Below are 23,403 nucleotides of genomic sequence, written 5' to 3' on the forward strand. Positions count from 1 at the left end.
TCCATGTCATGTGCCATTGACAAATTTTTACAATGTTTATACTTAAAGAGGGATTTCACTGTGAAAAAAAATATTAAAAGCCAGCAGCTACAAATACTGCAGCTGTTGACTTTTAATCAATGGACACTCACCTGTCCCGGGTTCCAGCGATGTCGGCAGCCGAGGCCGATCACTCGGCTGTTGCCGCTGCCATTCTAGGTGAGGGAATCAGGAAGTGAATCGTTACGGCTTCACTTCCCGGTTCCCTACTGCGCATGCGCGAGTCGCGCAGAGCAATAGGAATTATCTGTGCTGTCTCTGGGACCCGTGTGTGTCCCAGCAGACAGCGCGCAGGGACAGGAAAAGGCGTAGACTCCCGTGGGAGTCTATGCCCGGAAGTGGGTGCAAATACCTGTCTTTGAGAGGTATCTCCACCCCCCTCCCCCCTGAAAGGTGCCAACTGTGACACCGGGGGGGGGGGTTCCGATGAGCGGAAGTTCCACTTTAGGGTGGAACCCCGCTTTAAGTTCAACTGATAAAGAATGTTTTGATTCTTGGCAGAATGCCCAGTGTTTCTCTCCCTTTCTTTTGATGGCTGTGGCTTCAGAAGAGTAGAGAGAATTCTTTGCATAGAATCGTGAAACCCTTTAGTCAGGATTGCGATAACGATTCTTGACGATTAATTGTGCAGCTCTACCCTGTACACATACTGCCTTATATAGAAATACCGCTGAATGCATCGTCCAGCCGCAGCAGCTGCCAGCCTCTCTTCGGGGGTTGCCAGCAGTGAGGATGGACGGTACACCTGTGCCCTCCGCCTGCAGCTTAGTGCCGGAACTCCATACACCGCAACTAAACACCTGGTTTGCATGGGACCTCAGAGTTCTTTAATTGTTGCAACCAGAGCACACTTTGCGGAGGGATCCTTTAAAGAGAAATTTTTTATTTTTCTAATGAATCCCATTGGGTCTGTTCTGAATTGTCTCTCTCGTTTGGTTCCCACAGAGACCCGCGGCCATCCAATCAGCGCATCAACAAGCATGTGAACAATGACGTGAACCTTCGGATTCAGAACCTCGCCATACTGGTGCGACACATCAAGAACTATTACCAGGTAATCCGAAATTCCTTCCATCATTATTGAGACTGGGGTGAGGGTGGTAAAGATGATATTTTGAATATGTAAAAGAAAAAAATACATAGTGGAACTTTAAATGAGATTGGTTGCTGCAGACAAATGGGGTATGTATGTATGTGTATGTATAATTTTTTTTATATATACTCCTTTTTTCTTTTTTTTTCTTTTTTTTATACTGTACAGTACATGATATTTGAATACCTGTTACACAGTATCTCTCGCTCTATTATCAGGTATGACTCTTATTTCCTGTACGAGATACACAGGAAATCCTCAGGGTTAACCCCCTCCACGCCATAGGCGCTCTTATCGACCGGTGCAAAGTGTATCTAGGCCGTAGATGACTCATCAGTTACTTTGTATTTAACCCTTTAATTCCCAGCATTTGGGGGGGGGGGGGGGTTGTAACACAAGTGTATTTAAACCCAATGACTGACAGGATCCAGGGGGTTATCTACCATAAGGAAAACAAGGCGCATTTTTCGGAGGGTGGGGGGTTTCGGCTCCTGTATACCAAGATCTTATTTTTTATTTTATTTGTTTTTATTATTTTTTTTATAGAGCCTGTGGTCTTCCCTTTGTAATAGCAATCGGAGCACCTTTCTAGCCGCTGGATTGCTATTACAAGCAGCAGGAAGGGGACGCTTCCCTCCAGCCGCCTTCCGCAGCTCTCTCAGGCTCTCCTGTTCCACTGGGAGACCCGAGCAACCAGCTGGTGCTTGTGCCAGGCTGGCCAGACAGCCATGCAAAGCTGGGATCGGCTGTTCGTAACAGTAACAAAAGCGATGATCTGACATCACTTCCAGTCTACTCCGGAAACAATGGGCGCCATTTTTAAAAAATCTGAAGCATTCAAAAACACAGATCTTGGTGTTTTATGAATGCTTTTAAATGCAGAGGAGGGATTTGGGGTCTTATAGTGCCCAAATCTCTGCATAAAGAGGACCTGTCTTATACAGCCCAGATCTCTCCATACAGAGGACCTGTCTTATAGAGCCCAAATCTCTGCATAAAGAGGACCTGTCTTATAGAGCCCAGATCTCTCCATAAAGAGGACCTGTCTTATAAAGCCCAGATCTCTCCATATAGAGGACCTATTGCTGTCACAAGGATGTTCACATTCCTTGTGACCGCAATAAATGTGCTAAAAAAAAAAAAGAAGAAATGTAAAGTGAAGTCAATTTTTTTTTTTTCCCCACAAATAGAGCTTTCTTTTTGGTGGTATTCGATTGCCTCTGCGGTTTTTATTTTTTGCGTTGTAAACAAAAGAGCGACAATTTTGAAAAAAAAAAAAAAAACTATCTTTTACTTTTTGCTATAATAAGTATCCCACATTTTTTTTATCCAAAATCTATCCAGGATAGATTTATGGCTTTTTTTTTTTTTTTTTTTTTTTTTTTTACTAGTAATGAGATTTTTGTCGCTGCCTGTCAAATACCTTGTGAATCGCTTTTCAGAGGTGTGGCAAGGGCTGTGAACCTAAAACCATAACAGTACTCCCAACATCCTTGCATCAAATTACACACAAATAGCCATCAAATATGGAACTCACCGGAAACATAACACCCGCGTTTCTGAAGGACTATAAACACTTTTGTGTTACAACCTCCCCGATAGCGCGTTGCGTTACACAACTTAGGTCCCTTTATAATTTTTGAGACATTTGGCACATTAACAGCCCATTGCTACATTGATTTTCGCACGAAAAATAAAGCACAATAAATGTAAATGAGTCCTCGAAAGTTCCAATCGGCAAAGTTCTGCATCCAAAGGATGGAATGTATGAAATGAGAACTGTTTGAGCTCACATGGCTGGTGTGGGGGAGGGGTAACATTTTCATTCTGTAGTCATTTTTGCAGGGCAGGTTAGTATTTAAGTACTGGTTATGAGGCAACACAGACAGTTTTTATTTTTAGTCCCGGGGACAGTTTGAAATTTGCATGCAGCTGTGTAGATGAGAGGAAATACTCGTTATCACATGTGGCGATTTCTCTGTAAATTGTTACTTTTCTGCTGTTCTTCTTCTTCTTCCTAATTTTTTATTCATATTTTTTTTTTTTTTTTTTTTTTTTTACTTTTTCTTTTTTAGGTCATCTTTTATTTATTTTAAATTTTTTATGCAGTTTTGGCTGTGGAAACTTTTTTTTTATTATTTTTTTTTTTTTTTTTTTCTTGGAGCCAAGTGTCAGCATGCCACTGTTTTCATTAGCTATTAAACATTTCCATACTGTAAGCGGTTTATTTTGTAAGTAAGCAATAACAGGAACATTCGCCGGCTGCCCTCTTCCTGCGCTGTTTTTTCCGCAGTAGCACAGCGGCCAAAGTTGGGCTCGCTGTGCAGCGCAGGGCCCCTCCTGTGACACATTGTATCATGGCCGCATTGTCCCCCTCTGTGTTTATTTGATTTTGTAGCCGGCTGTGCTGGAACAATGCTCAGAACTCAAACGCCTTCTTACATATTGTCCCCCTGAAGTTCTCGCACCCAAATATTCCCGCTGGAACAAGAAGGACCTCTTGCTCCTGGGACTGAATGAATGGGGGCATTTTAAAGGAACACTCCTCCCAGAACTGATAGTTCAGTTGTTTTTAGATGGAGTGTTAACCCCCCCTCACCCCCAAGTTTTTTTTTTTTTTTTTTTTTAATCAGTCAGCACTTGCTGTGCCCATTATGAGGGGTTCCCACCATCCCTGTGCTGAGTTTCTGGGTTTCTAGATTTGTTTGCCTGCCATGACCACAATGAATGGTTCCCACCATCCCTGTGCTGAGTTCCCGGGTCTGTACACCTGCTGTACCCATTATGAAGGGTTCTCACCTTCCCCCTGCTGTGCCCATTATAAAGGGTTCCCATCACCCCTGTGCTAAGTTCCCAGGTCTGTACACTTGCTGTGCCCATAATGAGGGGTTCCCACCATCCCGGAGCTGAGTTCCCAGGTCTATACACCTGCTGAGCCCATTATGAGGGGTTCTCACCTTCCCCCTGCTGAGTTCTCGGGCCTGTACACCTGCTGTGCCCATTATCAAGGGTTCCCATCACCCCTGTGCTAAGTTCCCAGGTCTGTACACCTGCTGTGCCCATTATGAGGGGTTCCCACCATCCCTATGCTGAGTTCCCAGGTCTGTACACCTGCTGTGCCCATTATGAGGGGTTCCCACCATCCCTGTGCTGAGTTCCCAGGTCTGTACACCTGCTGTGCCCATTATGAGGGGTTCCCACCATCCCTATGCTGAGTTCCCAGGTCTGTACACCTGCTGTGCCCATTATGAGGGGTTCCCACCATCCCAGAGCTGAGTTCCTGGGTCTGTACACCTGCTGAGCCCATTATGAGGGGTTCTCACCTTCCCCCTGCTGAGTTCTCGGGCCTGTACACCTGTTGTGCCCATTATGAGGGGTTCCCTCCATCCCAGAGCTGAGTTCTCGGGCCTGTACACCTGTTGTGCCCATTATGAGGGGTTCTCACCTTCTCAGTGCTGAGTTCCCAGGTCTGTATACCTGCTGTGCCCATTATGAAGGGTTCCCACCATCCCTGTGATGAGTTTCTGAATCTGTTTGCCTGCCATGACCAGTATGAATTGTTCCCACCATCCCTGTGCTGAGTTCCCGGGTCTGTACACCTGCTGTGCCCATTATAAGGGATTCCCACCATCCCTTTTTGTTGAGTTCTCGAGTCTGTACACTCGCTGAAAGATGTTGATTCAATTGCTGCATTTCCATATACTTGACCGCTTGAACTGCTTCCCAGCTCCTGAGTGAGAACAGTCCTGTAGTTGTCCTAGTCCCTGTTACTGCAGCCCTCTTTGTTCTATGATGTTATGCGCACTCGGAAGCTGGGGGAGGGGTGTGTAATCTAGGCAAGTGATGATGCTGTCAGCCCCAGACTCTGGATATGAATAATGGGATTGGATGAAGGGATCATCCCTGAGCACTGCTAGAATCATGTAGGACCGCTGCTTGTCAGATTTATTTTATTTTGTTTTAGGCCCGGGTCACATTTCTATGCAGGTTGCAGTTTTTATATTCCAGGTGCATTTTTTTTTTTTGCAATCCATATTTTTGATCTATTGAAGTCTATGGAACCAAAAATTCACTGGCCCTTTTCTATAAAGTGCGTAGATGTGAACCTGACCCATAGGAAACCATGTTAACGGAGTGTAGTGAAAAACGTACTAAAAAATGCATAGATGTGACCCAGGCCTTAAAACACATCACTGTTTTTCTTGCAGAGGTGAGGATCTGTTTGTTTCTAGATGCTTTGAGAATCGGCGGAGACCTCGTGTGCCTCTCTAGGGGCACCTCGCGCCTCCCTCGGGGTCCTCCTTGTAGACGGATTAGAAAGTGAAGCAGTCTGAGTCTGACCTCCGCGGCCTGATCTGGATCGTGTTGTTGGATGATGTGCTGAGCCTTATGGGGGAGGGTGATGATGTAAGAAGATAGAAGTATTACATTTGTATCTGTGCGATTTCTGTACAATACTGACAGCAGTGATCCCAGATTTGCTTGCACTGAAACGCGTACATCCCTTCACTTGTATCAGCAGCTGTACACGGCGCCTGCGTTTTCCCTGGCTGCAGGGAAGACGCAGGAGATTTTACCCTAGAAGACTTTTTCAGCATGTAAACATCTGTGTGCAGGAGACCCTATGTTCTCATTCAGGTCGAGAACACGGGCAACATGGCGCGCTTTCCCGACAAGCCATTAAACATGCTGAACATTAGCGCATGCACATGCAGGTTTTGGTGCAATTTTGAAAAACGTCTCTTTTCTGCATTTCTCATGCATAGGGCTGCCCATTGAAATGAATGAGCTGCCCTTCGGGGCCGTATCTATCCTATCTGGTTTGGCGGCGCATTATACAAAGTCAGAGGGCATCATTTCAGCAGTGCGACAGGTGCTGGGAACCAATATTCACTGTTCCCTCAATGCGCTTCTGTACCGTGAATCACAGCCAGGAAATAACATCTGACAGTGCAAAGGGGGTGTAGGAGTGAGCAAGGAACGCTAGTATGTATTCGGCTGTCATTAGATTAGGATGATTAAACCGAGCCTGTGCCTCCCTTATATCAGATGTCCCCAACAGGGTGCCCCCTTTGCATCATACTGCTCGCCTTGCACCAGGTGCCTCCATCATAGTGCCCTCTTTGCATCATAGTGCCCCTTTTGCATCAGGTTCCTCCATCATAGTGCCCCCTTTGCATCTTATGCCTCCATCATAGTGCCCCCCTTTTTTGCCTCGGGCGCCTTCCGTCAGGGTGCCCCTTTTTTGCCTCGGGCGCCTTCCGTCGGGGTGCCCCCTTTTTTGCCTCGGGCGCCTTCCGTCGGGGTGCCCCCTTTTTTGCCTCGGGCGCCTTCCGTCGGGGTGCCCCCTTTTTTGCCTCGGGCGCCTTCCGTCGGGGTGCCCCCTTTTTTGCCTCGGGCGCCTTCCGTCGGGGTGCCCCCTTTTTGCCTCGGGCGCCTTCCGTCGGGGTGCCCCCTTTTTTGCCTCGGGCGCCTTCCGTCGGGGTGCCCCCTTTTTTGCCTCGGGCGCCTTCCGTCGGGGTGCCCCCTTTTTTGCCTCGGGCGCCTTCCGTCGGGGTGCCCCCTTTTTTGCCTCGAGCGCCTTCCGTCGGGGTGCCCCCTTTTTGCCTCGGGCGCCTTCCGTCGGGGTGCCCCCTTTTTTGCCTCGGGCGCCTTCCGTCGGGGTGCCCCCTTTTTTGCCTCGGGCGCCTTCCGTCGGGGTGCCCCCTTTTTTGCCTCGGGCGCCTTCCGTCGGGGTGCCCCCTTTTTTGCCTCGGGCGCCTTCCGTCGGGGTGCCCCCTTTTTTGCCTCGGGCGCCTTCCGTCGGGGTGCCCCCTTTTTTGCCTCGGGCGCCTTTCGTCGGGGTGCCCCCTTTTTTGCCTCGGGCGCCTTCCGTCTGGGTTCACCCTTTTTTGCCTCGGGCGCCTTCCGTCTGGGTTCACCCTTTTTTGCCTCGGGCGCCTTCCATCAGGGTGCCCCCATTTTTGCCTCGGGTATCCCCAACAGGGAGGCCCAGGGATCTCAGGCTGCATGCTTCGAGATCTGGGGGGACACAACAAAAATTTGGGGGGGTGGGCTAGGGTACAGGGTTTGCTTTCATGCAACCTGGGGGGACGCGGGTGCCACATACAGCCACCCATGCAAGTGAATGTCAATGTGCAGCCATATGCTTGTAAATGCTGACGGCTTCTGCTTTTGACATATTTCCCCAAATGTGAAAGTCATGCTTTTGGGGACACATGCTGTACACGCATGAATGCATGGGGTATGCGTATTTACAAGCGCCTGGCCACGTATAGCTGTTCACTTGTATGGGTGGCCTGCACGTGGCTCCCAGAGAGTGTGAAAGTGCCAAAAATGTTCCGTTGGCAGAGCGATCGTTGTGTTTACCCTGCAGATGGATTCAAAGTACTACTTTACCCCCCCCCCCCCCCACTATCAAACATGACCTCATCCATTCGTTCCTCTGCACCTATCTGGGGGTTTTTGTCGCTCACATCTCGCACAATCCGTTGATTCTGGAAACTTGCAGCCACTTGTCCACATTGCGTGAAAGCAAAGCAAATATGGCTGCAGCCCCCGCGTCCCCGCCATACATTGTTGTCACTGCGTGCTGACAGATGTCATTATCTACGTTGCCTTGTTTATAAGGCGACAAACTGTCCTGTTGTAGCAAATCCCATTCACTTCCCGACACGAATAATTGAAGGCAGAGAATAGGCTGTTGTTTGCATTGTGCATGAGGAGGATGAACAATGCGGTAAAAGTGATGTATGTGAGTAAACGCGCAGCGGGTTGTGTTTAGTGCGGTCTCGCTCTGTTTGTATCTTTGTCCTCCCCTGGACTGAGAATATGATTTAAAGCTGAGCTCCAGGCAAACCGCTAAATATACAAATCAAATACAATCATGGGAACTGCTTTACCTGCCAAAGGATTTTTATTTTTGTCCATCCAATCCTGAGATGCGCACAGTTCTGCCATGCAGTGCAGCCATTTCTTGCAGGGTAGGAGACCTGTTTTTTTTATTTTTTTTTTTTATTTTTTTTTTCCTTCATCTGCTGCAGTTCAGTAACACAGGCCTTGCCCCCTTCCCACCTGTGACTGGACAGTGAAATGAGAAGCGGCAGACTGATTATCCCATCTTTGTCACTTTGCTCTCTCCTGTCAAAATACTGCCACACAACCTGCTTGGCCCCTTGTGCAGCTTCTTCCTCTCTCAATCTGAGCTCTGCTGTACAAATACTCCAAGAGGCTAATGCTGAGCCAATTTAGGTAAATTGTAATAATAACCCCATCATACCTTGTATGGCGGGTGAGATGGATTAGCATCCTTGCCTGTCCAGAGAAGCCAGCGATGTCCTGCTTTGATCCGCTTAAAGGCGTTGCACTGCTGCTGTGATTGTAAAGAGGTGAAGTGATTGTAGAGGCCAGCTGTCTCTATTCCCGGAGTTGGAGAGAAAGATGCCCCGTTTATTTTCAGTCTTAGGAAGAATGCCCTGTACATTGGTGGTCTGTGAAGGGTAAACCTATTTATTGGAGGCTAGTGGTAGAGGTGTCCCCTTACGTGGATGATCATCAGGAAGATTATCCGTTATATTCATGGTCAGAGAAAATAATTCTCCTTTAAATTGGTGGTCCAGTGAAAGGTCCCCTTGCATTCGTGGCTGGTGGGAAGAATGGTCTTTACATTACATTAGTGGTCAATGAAGGACCCTCTTATATTGGTGGCTAATGGTAGAGCTGTCCCCTTACGTCAGTGGTCAGTTAAAGGTCCCCTTGTATTGGTTGCTAATGAAAAAAGTGTCCCCTTACACTGGTGGTCAGTCAAGTCTCCACTTATAAGGGTGGCCGTGGATAGAGGTGTCCACATACATTAGTGGTCAGTGAAAGATCCCCTTACATTGGCGGCCGATGGGAAGAATGTTCTTTACATTGGTGGTCAGTGAAGGGCCTTTTTATGTTGGTCGCTAGTGTTTGAGATGTCCCCTTTACATTGGTGGTCAGTGAAATTTCCTCTTGTTGTGGCCAATGATAAAGTTGTCACCTTACATTGGTGATCAGTGACAGGTCCCCTTACATTGGTGGCCAGTGGGAAGAACGTTCTTTACATTGGTGGTCAGTGAAGGAACGAAGGGCCTTTTTTATGTTGGTGGCTAGTGTTCGAGATGTCATTGGTGGTCAGTGAAAGGTGACCACCTTACATTGGTGGTCAGTGAAAGGTCCCCTTGCATTTGCCAATGATTAAGCTGTCACCTTTTATATTGGTGATCAGTGAAGGGTCCCCTTATATTGGTGACCAAGGATAGAGGTGTCCATATAAATTTGTGGCCTGTAAGAAGAATGCTCTTCATTATTTTTTATTTTTTTAACAGAAGAGAAGAATGCTCTTTACATTGGTGGTCAAAGAAGGGTAATCTTATATTGGTAGCTAATGGTAGAGATGTCTCCTTACATTGGTGGTCAGTGAAGGGTCCCCTTATATTGGTGACCAAGGATAGAGGTGTCCATATACATTTGTGGCCAGTGAGAAGAATTCTCTTTTTTATTATTATTATTATTATTTATTTTTTAACAGAAAAGAGAAGAATGTTCTTTACATTGATGGTCAAAGAAGGGTCATCTTATATAGGTGGCTAATGGTAGAGATGTCTCCTTGCATTGGTGGTCAGTGAAGGGTCCCCTTTGTACTGGCCAGTGGCCAATGATGAAGGTGTCCACTTATACTGGTGGTTAGTGAAGGGTCTCCTTGTATTAATGGGCAGTGATAAAGATGTCTCTGGTTGTCGGTGTTGGGGTCTTCCTTTTTTTTTATGTTGACTAATGGTAGAGATGTCTCTGCACGTTAGAGGTCAATAAAGGGTCCCCTTGTAATGGTGGCCAATAATAAAGGTGTCCGCTTACACCAGTTGTCGATGAAGCCTCTTATGTTAGTGGTCGGTGGTAGAGGTGTCCCCTTACAATGGTGGTCATTGAAGGGTCCTTTTGTAGAATTGTTTTTCTAGTTTACAATACTGAATGAAGGTGCTCAGTGAAACAATGTAACCTTTCAGTGACTGCATGTTCATTTTTTAACTTGAAATGGAGGAAATTTTGGTCAGTATTGAAACCAGTGAAATCTTCCTTTTTGATAATCCATTTACAAACATCACGACAACTGCTACAAAAAACAAAATTGTCACTGTAGTTTGGTCCTAATGACTTTGTCACCAGAGTTGGGTTAGTACATAACCTGTTTTTCTATATAATGTTAGCAATTCATTCACACACGATGGTGTTCAATTATCAGAAGATCCTCCTTTTGTAGTAAACAGTATGGAGGACCTCTGGGAATCGCCTCCCTGGCTCCTTCCTTGTCACCGCAGGGACAGGCAGACAGACCAACTTATTATTATTATAATGAACCCTTTGCTTTCCGGTGTAATGTTTACTTGGATCATTCTCCTGTCATTAATCATGCTAATTGCACAACAGCAACCCGGAACGGTACACGGAACCGGGCGCTTTGTTCCTGGTGCTCTCATTCTGAGTGTCGTTTTGTCGATTTTGTATGTTTGACACTTTCTCTTGTTTGTGTGTATTTTGGGAAAGTTAATGATTTAGGTCAAATTTAAATTTCCTTAAAAATGTATTTAAGCCCCCAAAATGTTTTGCCATCATGTCAGGGTTGCATTTACAAAGGCCAGTCTCTGAGGAAGAAGGTATCCTTTTGAAACGCGTCAGCTGGCAGTGGCCCTTGAAATCTCCCTTTTTATCATCTGGATTCTGTCAGTCAACTAATTGCTGTCATCTGGAGAACATTATTTTTTTTGCAAACCTTTTCCCACATGTTTGTGAGTAGGTTTTTTTTATCTTATTTTTGATAAAAAGACATCTAAGGATAAGGCACAAGGCTGGTGCGCCCTATTTTTCTTCTTTCCCTTTTTGCTTTTACAAACCTCGGAGGCCCTGTGCCGGGTTTTCTGCATTGGGCCCCGTGTTTTCCTACAGCCAATGCTTCAGTTATGAATGTGCACAGTGAGCGATCGATACCGATCACTCATTGTGTTCATTCGGGAAAGAAAGGCACTGGTGTGACATTTACCCAGACCCTTCCCTCACGCTCCATCTTGAAGGATCCTATTGTGGGATTGCAGCTTCCAGCAGGAAGGAGAGAAGGGAAGCCGGAAGCACTCTGGGGGGGGGGGGGGGGGTAGGGGGTACATGGGGGGCCTGGACAGCCGGGGGAAAACATGGTGTACAGAAGAGGGTTGATCGGTGTGGTGGGGGAGGGGGCCAATTACTGGAAATGCAGCAGCTAAAAGCCAATGGGAGGAAGAGGAGAAATAGCCAACTTTCAGCTGCTGCAGAGAGAGCCATACAGGGGATTGGTTCCTGTAATTGCCACCGTGCTGCGCCAATCACCCTCCCAGCCAACATCCAATCCCTTCGGCCTGGGCCCCCCTGATGACTAATGGGAGGGAAAGAAGCAGCGAACTTTCAACTGCTGCAGAGGGAGCCATACAGGGGATTGGTTCCAGTAATTGCCACCCTGCCGTGCCGATCACCCTTCCTTCCAACATTCAATTCCTGCTGTCCGGGCCCCCCGATGACCAAAGGGAGGGAGAGGAGCAGCCAACTTTCAGCTGTTGCATGGAGAGCGATACAGGAAGGAGGTTGGTTCCAGTTATTGATGCCCTGCCATGCCAATCACCCTCCCTGCCCACATCCAGTCCCTGCTGCCTTGGCCCCCTGATGGTCTGGACCCATACCGGAGGACCCGTGGTACCCCCTTATCAGCAGGATACAATGTTTTTCTTAGTTGCTTTTTTTTTGGGGGGTGATTGTTTTTGCTATTCTAAAGGACCACATTATTATTCCTGGTTCCTCACCTAGGCCAGAATGGCAGTTACAGTGCCCGCAGCCTCCTTGGGTACCTACGTCACAGATCCCAGGGCAGCATGAGGGGGTCATAGCTATTCCTTTTTTTCATGTGTTGTTTTCAGTCCCTGCACGTCATTGTGGCATATCCCCCAACTTTTTGAGATGAGAACGAGGGGCACCTATTAGCGAAAGTATGTAGGCATAGGACACACCTCCTTAAAGGCAAATAACGAAGGTCAGAAATCCTGGATTTTTCTTTTTGTCTTATAAAATTGACAGTCTCTGGTTCAGATGCAAATTGTAACAAAGTCAACTTATCTGCATAATTTGGTTTGTGAGTTCCTGTGTCCCCCCGGGGGGGTAGGACATAAGGCTGCACTCAGTAGGTAGCGCATAAATGATTGTATATTGTAGCAGGAAAGAACCAGACACCTCGGCACCGACTGAATTTGAGGTGAGGTCTCTGGCTGATATCAAGGGACCCGGATAACTAAGAAGGGGGTCAGACTGTTGATAGTTTGTTTTTGTTTTTTTGTTTTTTTTCAGTGATGGAGCTGATGGCTGCGGGTCTCACTAGGAGGCTAGAAGACGCATGGAACCCTGCAGACCCTTCAATATGGGCTGTTGTTTGCTTTCTGCACTGCTGGGACTTGTAGTTCTGCATTGTCTGCGTGGCTTTCTTGACACTGGGACACATCTTAAATACTTGGGTTCTGTGGCTGATTAGGGTGATAATTTAAACGTACTTAGTGCCTTATCTGCATTAAATTGGCCTCAAACCTGTGTAATTAATGTGTTAGGTTTTAAAGGGATGAGGTGGCAACCCTGCGCTGTTCTCTGCCCTTCATGCAACTGCTGTCTCTATGGTCCAGACGCTGCAGCCAGGACACACAGCCCTCTGAGGTGATGTGCCTATGCAGGACCTCTACCCAGACCACCTTTTCCCTGCCAAGCTGCCTGCACTATTTCTGCTGAGGCCACTGTTGGCTGGTAAGTCCCTACTGTACTTGACTACTCTGTGCCACTGGGCTGTACTGGATTGTGGCCTGCTACTCACTCTGCCCGTATTATGCCCTGTGAGCCTGGGCTGCTACTCGCTGTGCCCGGATTGTGCCCTGTGACCCTGGGCTGCTACTCGCTGTGCCCGGATTGTGCCCTGTGACCCTGGGCTGCTACTCGCTGTGCCCGGATTGTGCCCTGTGACCCTGGGCTGCTACTCGCTGTGCCCGGATTGTGCCCTGTGACCCTGGGCTGCTACTCGCTGTGCCCGGATTGTGCCCTGTGACCCTGGGCTGCTACTCGCTGTGCCTGGATGGTGCCCTGGGAACCTGAGCTGCTACTCGCTGTGCCCGGATTGTGCCCTGTGACCCTGGGCTGCTACTCGCTGTGCCTGGATGGTGCCCTGGGAACCTGAGCTGCTACTCGCTGTGCCTGGATTTTGCCTGGTGACCCTGAGCTGCAACTCGCTGTGCCTGGATTGTGCCCTGTCACCCTAGGCTGCTACTCGTGGTGCCCGGATTGTGCCCTGTGACCATGGCCTGCTACTCACTGTGCCTGGATTTTGCCTAGTGATCCTGGCTGCTACTCATTGTGCCCAGTGACTCTGGCCTGCTACACATTGTGCCCAGATTGTACCTGGTGACTCTGGGCCGATACTCACTGAGCCCGGATTGTGCCCTGTGACCCTGGCTGCTACTTATTATGCCCGGTGATTCTGGCCTGCTACTCGCTGTGCCTGGATTTTGCCTGGTGACCCTGGGCTGCTACTCACTGTACCCGGAGCTACTACTTGCTGTGCCCAGATTGTACCCCGTGACCCTAAACTGTTACTGTGCTCAGATTGTTGCCCAGGGACTCTGGACAAAGTCCCTGCTGTACTAAATTGTGACCTGCTACTCTCTGTGCCCGGATTGTGCCCTGTTATTCTGCACTTATTCTGTCCCTGCTGTACTAGATTGCTGCCTGTGCCTCTGGACTTATCCATTGATGTACCCTATTGCCACCCTGTTATATTTTTTCATGTCCCTCAGTGTTGGAATTATTGCCCTATGGCCTTCCCGTCATCTGACTCCCTGTTTTTTAACCCTCCAAAATAAAGAACCCCCTTAGTCAGGGGCCCTATAAATCCCTCTTGATCTCCACATGTGTTCTGTTCCACCCACACCTCCGTCACAAGAATTCTAGAAAAAAAATGATTAAACCAACAAGTCCTTTTTCTACCACTTCTATTCCTTTATGTTGGCTTTTGAAATTTTACAAATGCAGCAATTTAGAAATTAGATGAAAGGTTTAGCGCTGGGAAACACTTTTAAAAAGCTAAAAAGTGCATTTTATATACAACTAAATAGTTCCGACCAAAATGAGGGACAGATGAGGAGGAAAGAGGGACAGCTTCCCCCAAAAAATGAAGCGTGGTGCATGAGCGCTGGGCAGGGGGGTGGCATCAAACCGCTGGAGAGCCAGGCTGCTGCTTTCTGTGTTGAACAGCGGGCAGATTCTTAAGTGTGCTGTGAACACAAAGTAAATAAACATCTTTGTTGTTGTACATGAAGCCAGCATTGCAGTAATAATAATTGTATTTGCTCCTATTCGATCGGTAACATTAAGACCCCTTTCACACTGGGGCGTTTTTCAGGCGCTTTAGCGCTAAAAAAAAAAAAAGCGCTTGAAAGAAGCCTCATCTGCAATCCCAATGTGAAAGCCCGAGTGCTTTAAGAGCCCTTTCACAATGTCAACGCCCGAAAAACGCTCGTAAAGCGCAGCTTAAACTAGCAGCGCTTTACCAGCGTTTTTCGAGCGCTATTGGGGAGCTTTTAACCCCTGCTAGTGGCCAAATAAAGGGTTAAAAGCACCCACAAAGCGCCGCTGCCAAAATCGCTTTTCAGGTGTTTTGCAGGCGCTTCACATTGATTTCAATGGGAAGGGGCACTTTAGGAGCCGTGTATTCACTGCTCCAAAAGCGCTGCAAAGAAGCGACTTTTTTTTTGACGCTCTGCCAGCGCAGCGTCTCACTGTGAAAGCACTCGGGCTTTTACATTGGGATTGCAGATGAGGCTTCTTTCAAGCGCTTTACATGCACTTTTTTTTTTTTTTTGTGCTAAAGCGCCTGAAAATGCCCCAGTGTGAAAGGGGTCTCAGGCCGCGTACACACGGGCGGATTGTCTGCCCAACTAAGTTCGTCTGACAATCCGACAGACAATCGGTTCAAAATTTGAATGAACGGACTTGACCACACACGATGAGCAGACAGTCCGCTGAAAGCGTGCGCGATGACGTGTACAGCACGTACGACGGGACTAGAAAAACGACGTCCTATACACTGCAATGCAACCTTCGGCCGTGTAAATCCTTTCTGAGCATGCGCCATACTTAGTCCGTCCAACTTGCCTACACACGAGCGGACTGTCCGCTGAAACCAAGTTTGGACGGACAAAACCAAGTTTGAACGGACTGTCTTACGGAAATTCCGTAAGACTTTGTTCGTCAGATTGTCCGCTGAAAAAGTCCGCTGAAGCCCACACACGAGCGGATTGTCCGCTGAAACACGGTTCAGCGGACTAAGTTGGACAGACAATCCGCCCGTGTGTACGCGGCCTAAGAGTGTTTGTTTTATTCTACTACTTATCTGTTCAGTAAGTGAAAAAAAATCACGATGATCCTGCCGGAAATCCAGTGAGCCTGCCAGCGCACTCTGCAGTGTTATCTCAAGCAGGCTTATCAGGCCCTGCATGTTCCCATCTCTCTACAAGACACCTATACCTTACGTTATGGAGAGGGGGAGGTGTCCTGTAGTCCTAACACTTCCTGTACTAGGGTTGCAATGCTGCTCCACCATACATGCAGTACAGTGAGCGAGCATTGTCACCCTAAAACAAAATGTTACTGGCAGGATCACCAAGTGAAAATTAGCAAAAAATCCAGAAATAAAAGAAAACTAATGCAGCCACCACCTCTAATGACTGGTAAGGTGCAATATAACATTTTTTATACTTGGGTTTAGTAATGGGTGTAGGAGGGATGTCAGTGTCCTGGGCCAGGTCTGCACATCTGTTATGTGATGTCACCATCGCTCTGATCACCTTTTTAGGCGTTGGTATTTTCCGGCAGGGTGTCTACATGGCATGGCGAGCTGAGCTGTTACCTAAGAAGAAAATAATTTCTCTATTTTACAAGCTCAGCGATTTCAGGAAGGATCAGGACCCGCTTATTTCCTCTCTGGCTGCGACGTTCATAAAATAACAGATTCTTCCGATTTGGATACATTGTCACACTCTTCACTAGCCGGCAGCATATTTAGTATTATCATAAAAAAAAAAAAAAATATATATATATATATATATATATATATATATATATATATATATATATATATATATATATATATATATATATATATATATATATATATATATATATTATATTATTATGTGTGTATATAATATATATAATATAATACAAATATATATATATATATATATATATATATATATATATATATATATATATATAAATTATTATTTTTAGATTTAAAATCTGAACTCCAGGCACAAAAACACTCAGACATGAAAAAAAGCATATCCCTCTATAGTGTGCACTTGTTTCAATCCAGAGCACAGTGTCTTTTCAGTCTGCTGCCTCCTTCCTCTGCTCTCTGGATGAGTCACTTCTGACAAGTTTTCCTGATACCAAGAGAAAAAACGGAGACCTGGGAGGGAGCTCCAGGACACAGCCTGTGATTGCCAGTTTCAGCTCTGTTCCTGTGTGGAGGGGGTGTGTCCCTTCCCTCCAATCAGCTCTCGGAGCTCTCCTCACTGAGCTTTGCCGCATGATACTTTAGCTCTTCACCCTTTTCTGAACTCAGACAAACTTTAAAAATTCTGGTCTTTTAATGGATATAAGAAGTAAAGACCATAGATAAACAAGTATAACTTACATAGGAGGATTTGTTTAATTTCTGTGTATCCCCTGAGGATAGTCACTTTGCTGGGTGTATATATATATATATATATATATATATATATATATATATATATATATATATATATATATAGAAGGGTTTACAACTACTTTAATAACTCAGCTGAGAGATGCCCAATTTGATCAGAGGTGTCTGTTAGATTCTTTGCCAGCATCCACACCTCTGGTTTAGGATGCCATGGGCAGCACCATTTCCTAATCCTGACTTTTTAAACTTTTTTTTTTTTTTTTCCATTCTATACCACCCCAATGACCGGAGGATCAGGAAATGTGATGCAGTGGAGTTCCTCCCTTCCCATTTAGCGTCTTTTCATGTTAAGTGGAGGAAACTGGGGTCAAAGGGGTTAATTGTGAGCGTATTGGGAGCAGCTGTGTTTGTGTAGGAGCCAGCTCGGGATTGGGCCCCGGGGACACATGTATTATTGATATTGATCCACTTTCACTGATTACTTCTTCTGTACCAGTACGATTAATTTGGTGGAACGCCTGCTTTTTCCCGTCCTACGACATAACTTTGTAGTTTGGGCGGTCTGCTTGATTTTTATAAAAGCCGCAGCGACCCTCATTATAAAAGCTCCTCCGCTGGGTTTTTTATTTCGCTGCATTTTTGCTCACGTCTTTAAAAAAGAAAATTAATAATAACTCGTACCCTGAAGATTCCTTAAAACCCCCAAAACATTATACGTTTTCTTAAAAATCAGGAGAAGAAAATGGTGGTAATTTCATATGAGGCTGCATTCATGGCACGGGGTGAGGCTGCATTGATGGGCACTGATCCCTATTTTGCTTCACAGTTCTTTATTTAAATTTATTTTCCTGAACATCCCTCTTAAATTGAAGGTGCGTGTTATACGCTGATAAATACTTTATATCCAAATAACACAGCCAAGCTCATCCTTAGACTCTTCACCACACACTGCCACAAAGGCAAGAGAATTCTTGTTGGGCAGTGTATTTTAATGGTTCAAAGAATGTTAGGTAAAATGGTAAAAATGGTCGGCCCTCACACACATTCACTTCATCAAATCTGGCCCTCTTTGAAAAAAGTTTGGACATCCCTGATACAGACCAATAGTCTGATACTATTTTAGCAGGACCGCTTCTCTGTATTGAAACATCCGGGGTCTATTAGACCCCCTGATGTCTCACCTGACCTCCACTGAAGCTAATCTCGTTCCATTAACTTCTTTCCCCAGCCACAGTGGCCGTTATTGTGTGCAGCCTATAAAAACACATAAACAGGCTAGCAATGTACTAAAACATCATAGGGGCATGCACCTATTTTGGCAATGCACAACCCCCCCCCCCAGCATGGTTGCTCTGTACTGTGCATTGGAGCTGCATTGTATTGTCTCGCTGTGTTGGGGTGCAATTTAAAACCAGTGGTGTGGCAATGTGCACGTGTGTGCGTGTGTTTCTGAGACACACCACATGGGAAAGGTGTGAATGGGCCCTAGGCGATCTGCTAAAGTGTGTTTTAATACCTGTTACGGCATGTGTTAATGTACGTTATGTTACGGCACCCCACTCATTATGAATAGGCTGCCAACACACCACAACGGATGCAAAAACACACATGACCTATTTTTAGCCTTGCAGCACACCATAGGCTTTGTGTTATGTCCCGAGCTGCACTCCACAAGGAACGGCACCGCAATGTACTGCAGGGACAGCATGGACAGCATGTGTGCGTTTTTAGCAGGAATTGCCACAACACACAAGGGTGAACTCTATTTTGTTCATCCATACCCAAAATCTAGTCAGTTTGTCAACAAAAAATGTTTGCCTGCCTGTTACTTAATTGCTGCTGTCTTACTAATATATATATATATATATATATATATATATATATATATATATATATATATATATATATATATATATATATATATATATATATAGTGTGTATGTAATGTATGTGTGTGTGTGTGTGTATGTGTGTGTATATATATATATATATATATATATATATGTGTGTGTGTGTGTGTGTATGTCCTATGAGAGCTGGATCATGAAATGCTGGGTTTTCAGACTGCAATCACAGAATTATGGTTGATTCACCAAGTAGAATTTTGAAAGTCTGTGAATTGCATGAATCTTTGGCTGGCGGTGAAATGGTGTGAGCCTTCGGCTGGCGGGGGAGTGGTGTGAGCCTTTGGCTGGCGGTGGAATGGTGTGAGCCTTTGGCTGCCGGGGGAGTGGTGGTGTGAGCCTTTGGCTGGCGGTGGAGTGGTGGTGTGAGCCTTTGGCTGGCGGTGGAGTGGTGGTGTGAGCCTTTGGCTGGCGGTGGAGTGGTGGTGTGAGCCTTTGGCTGGCGGGGGAATGGTGGTGTGAGCCTTTGGCTGGCAGGGGAATGGTGGTGTGAGCCTTTGGCTGGCGGGGGAATGGTGGTGTGAGCCTTTGGCTGGCGGGGGAATGGTGGTGTGAGCCTTTGGCTGGCGGGGGAATGGTGGTGTGAGCCTTTGGCTGGCGGGGGAATGGTGGTGTGAGCCTTTGGCTGGCGGTGGAATGGTGTGAGCCTTTGGCTGGCGGGGGGAATGGTGTGAGCCTCTGGCTGGCGGTGAATTGTGAAAGTCTTTGGACAGTGATATGTTTCTTGCGGTGCAAGGAGGTTGCTAGGCAGTGAAGAAGGTCCGACATGTTAATAGCCATGCTGTGTAATTGCAGGCCCACGCCTACTCCAGCAAACAATTGACATTCTCCATTAATCTTTTCTCTCCATACGTGTTTTAAGAATTACTCCAGATTAGCTGGAGCAGAGCTGAGAGTTCTGGATTAGCTGCCCTGCTGTGGGGATATCGGTACCTATAGAAACGGCTGTTGTATTGTAGACAAGTAGTGCTAATCCCGGCCACTTCACACACCCAGTGAAACCCTGCAAGATCTCTATGTATTGACTTTGTTTAGTCCTTCTTCTAGTGTTAAGTTTCTGTTCGAGAGCCTTTATTGAAGGTTTTAGTGTTTGCAGATAGTTGGAGTTGGAAGTGGGGGGGGGGGTTCCATGTTGCAAGTACAAATTCAGTTAGTAGACCAAGATGGCACTTAAAGGCTAAGTTTACCTTTTTACAAAAAGATTTAAAAAACTCCAGAATATACTGGTCACCCCTCCAGACCCCGGTGCACATAGCAACCGTGAAGCACCATGGTGCCGTTGTAGCAGTCTGTACACTGCACACCACAATACACAGCCTTCAAGTGCGTATCCATCATAATTGTTGCAACGACAAATGTTTATTCTTCAGTGCAACCATGTGACCCTGCTTACCAATGAGAAGCACATCTAGGACTTCTAATAGAGGTTCCAGAAGAAAGAAGTGTTACTTCTTGGTCAGCACAATCATGCTGTACAATGCAAGCACTGTGATGGATACTCACTCCAAGGCTGTGTATTGCAGTGTACAGACCATTACACCAGCAACATAGGGGCATCTTAGCCACTATGTACATTGGTGTCCAGAGAGGTGGCCATGATATTTGGAATTAGTTAACCAATATTTCATAAAAAAGTTTACTTGCCGCAGGTGCTTCCGGGGGTCTTGCCGCAGGTGCTTCCGGGGGTCTAGCCGCAGGTGCTTCCTGGGGGTCTTGCCGCAGGTGCTTCCTGGGGGTCTTGCCGCAGGTGCTTCCTGGGGGTCTTGCCGCAGGTGCTTCCGGGGGTCTTGCCGCAGGTGCTTCCTGGGGGTCTTGCCGCAGGTGCTTCCTGGGGGTCTTGCCGCAGGTGCTTCCTGGGGGTCTTGCCGCAGGTGCTTCCTGGGGGTCTTGCCGCAGGTGCTTCCTGGGGGTCTTGCCGCAGGTGCTTCCGGGGGTCTTGCCGCAGGTGCTTCCGGGGGTCTTGCCGCAGGTGCTTCCGGGGGTCTTGCCGCAGGTGCTTCCGGGGGTCTTGCCGCAGGTGCTTCCCGGGGGTCTTGCCGCAGGTGCTTCCCGGGGGTCTTGCCGCAGGTGCTTCCCGGGGGTCTTGCCGCAGGTGCTTCCAGGGCCAGGCCTAGGGAGGTCCTGGGGTGGGCTAAGCCCCCCAGATTTCATTTATGCCCCCTCAAGGACCAGTGACATTGGTAAGGGGCTGGGGAGCACTGCTCAGTCTCTGTATTGAAGATTCGGTGTGGCTGCACAGTGCCTGGCCCCGCTGTGCCACGCCACCACTTTAATTTAATGAGGGAGACTGATGTGTGGGGCAGAGATCGAAGCGCATCACTTTGACCTGCAGATGAATGAAACGGAGTAGATACAAAAGCATTAATGTATCTCACCTATGTACAATATTTATAAACAATGTTACTTTGTATCAAGTCATTAGTAAGACCTCATCTGGAATATGCAGTTTAGTTTTGGGCACCAGTTCTTAAAAAGGTAACAGGGAACTGGAGAAAGTGCATGGAGGAACTCAGCTACGAGGAAAGATTAGAGGAACTGAATTTATTCACTCTTGCGAATAGGCGATTAAGGGGGGATATGATCAACATGTTAAATACATAAGTGATCCATATAGTGAACTCAGTGTTGAGTTATTCACTTTTAGGTCATCAGAGGACAAGGGGGCACTCTTTACGTCTAGAGGAAAAGAGATTTCATCTCCAAATACGGAAAGGTTTCTTCACAGTAAGAGCTGTGAACATGTGGAATAGACTCCCTGCAGAGGCGGTTCTGGCCAGCTCAGTAGATTATTATTTATTATTATTATTTATTATTTTATTAAGGCATGGATTTTTCCTAAATGAACATAATATAACTGGGTGCTAACATTTTTTATGTAAGGTTGATCCGTTGATCCCCGAGAGGCTGATTGCCTCTCGGGGATCAGGAAGGAATATTTTCCCCTGCTGTAGCAAATTGGATCATGCTCTGCTGGGGTTTTTCACCTTCCTCTGGATCAACTGTGGGTGAAGGATTGTATGATATCATCATTATTATTATTATTGTTGTTAATAAAAAAAAAAAAAAAAAATATATATATATATATATATATATATATATATATATATATATATATATATATATATATATATATAATATACATTTTGTTACTTTGTATCTCTCTATCTCCTGTCTGAACAATGTGTATATAAAGAATTGACGATAGGACTATATGTGAAGGGGAACAGCTATCCATTGTGATGTGGAACTCTAATGTGTATTGACCTTTTTATGCCCCTAACTTTTTTAATTACACCCCCAGATCAAACAGTCCTAGATCTGGCCCTGCTTGCCACAGGGTTTTGCCACCAACCAGGGGCAGACTGACAACTCATGGGGCCCCCAGGCAATAGGAGATTATGGGGACCCTGGGCAATAGGAGAAGTTTATGGAGCCCTGGGCAATAGGAGATTATGGGGCCCCCAGGCAATAGATTATGGCCACACAGTATACACACACACAGACTCACAATATACACACACTGAAAAGGTACTGGAGAGATTGGGCAGCTATAATCTTGGGATCTTTAAAAAAAAAAAAACACAGATTTTTACATACTGTCCCTGGTTTTATTGAGACTGACAACCCTGATGGGGCCCTCAGGCAGTGCCCGAATGGTCAGTCCGCCCCGAGCACCAACCATTATTGTAGGTGTAGATGGGCTCTTCTAGCCCCCCTCATATGATGTTCATATCCTCCTATACATTCTGCTACATTGTTAAGCGAATAGTTTTCATACCTGGCACAAGCCGTTTCTGTTTTGATGGACAGTATAGTACTGACAGTGCAACAAGATCCCATCAGGATATTATTTCCGCTACATGACCAGCAGGAATGTTACACTTGAGTAAGCTCAGGTCATAACTATGGATGGGTATGCAAAGTGGGAGCTGCAAAAGCCCCACTCCTAATACAACACAAGACCGCAACCACCTTCCATTGTTCTGAGGATTGTTGGGGAGGTCAGCAATTCAACTGCAGAAAATATATTCATATACATCAGTCAGGGGTTTTCAGTTTGATAGGACGGAGCAATGTTCTGCAGATAGAGGGCTCAGTGATGGAGTAGTCTGCAGAATATATCAGGAGGGGAGATGGGGCAGAGTAATAATCTGCAGTTAGCACATGAGATCAGTGATGTAAGACAAGCTGGTAGCATAGGCGTGCACACAGGGTGTGCCAGGTGTGCCTGGGCACACCCTAATCACTCCATGTGCATTAGCATTATCAAGGGACAGCACCAGGTGGGTGGTTGGGGGTGCTAGTGACCAGTGTAAATGCCCCCATCATATTAAAGGTTAGGTTCAACAGTAGGCACATGTTACACCAGTATTTGGGAGCATATTACGTTATGCCCTAATCGACTGTCTCCCACCACCAGAGCCTCATTTCAGTGACAGCAGGTGGCGTTCAAGTGTGTTTGAGATTTGGGGTGCACACCCTAATGCAGTAGGCTGCACACGCCTATGGCTGGTAGGTTAATTGGCTTCAGGATATATTGGCCCTAGTATATGAATGTAAGTTAAGGACCTTTTGATTGTAAG

General features: G+C 46.5%; 1 protein-coding gene across 1 annotated transcript in view; it reads left to right on the forward strand.

The window, feature by feature from the left end:
- The window catches only part of CCDC88C (coiled-coil and HOOK domain protein 88C), a 223,532-nt gene that overhangs the window by 44,859 nt on the left and 155,270 nt on the right, over positions 1-23,403 (forward strand). Inside the window, exon 3 of the mRNA XM_077466757.1 lies at positions 985-1,093. Coding sequence (XP_077322883.1) covers positions 985-1,093 — 109 coding nt within the window. The remainder of the gene's footprint in view (positions 1-984; positions 1,094-23,403) is intronic.

The sequence above is a fragment of the Lithobates pipiens genome, unplaced genomic scaffold, assembly GCF_037356315.1.
Source record: "Lithobates pipiens isolate NorthernLeopardFrog02 unplaced genomic scaffold, aLitPip1_a1.2 Scaffold_37, whole genome shotgun sequence".
NCBI classification, from domain to species: domain Eukaryota; kingdom Metazoa; phylum Chordata; class Amphibia; order Anura; family Ranidae; genus Lithobates; species Lithobates pipiens.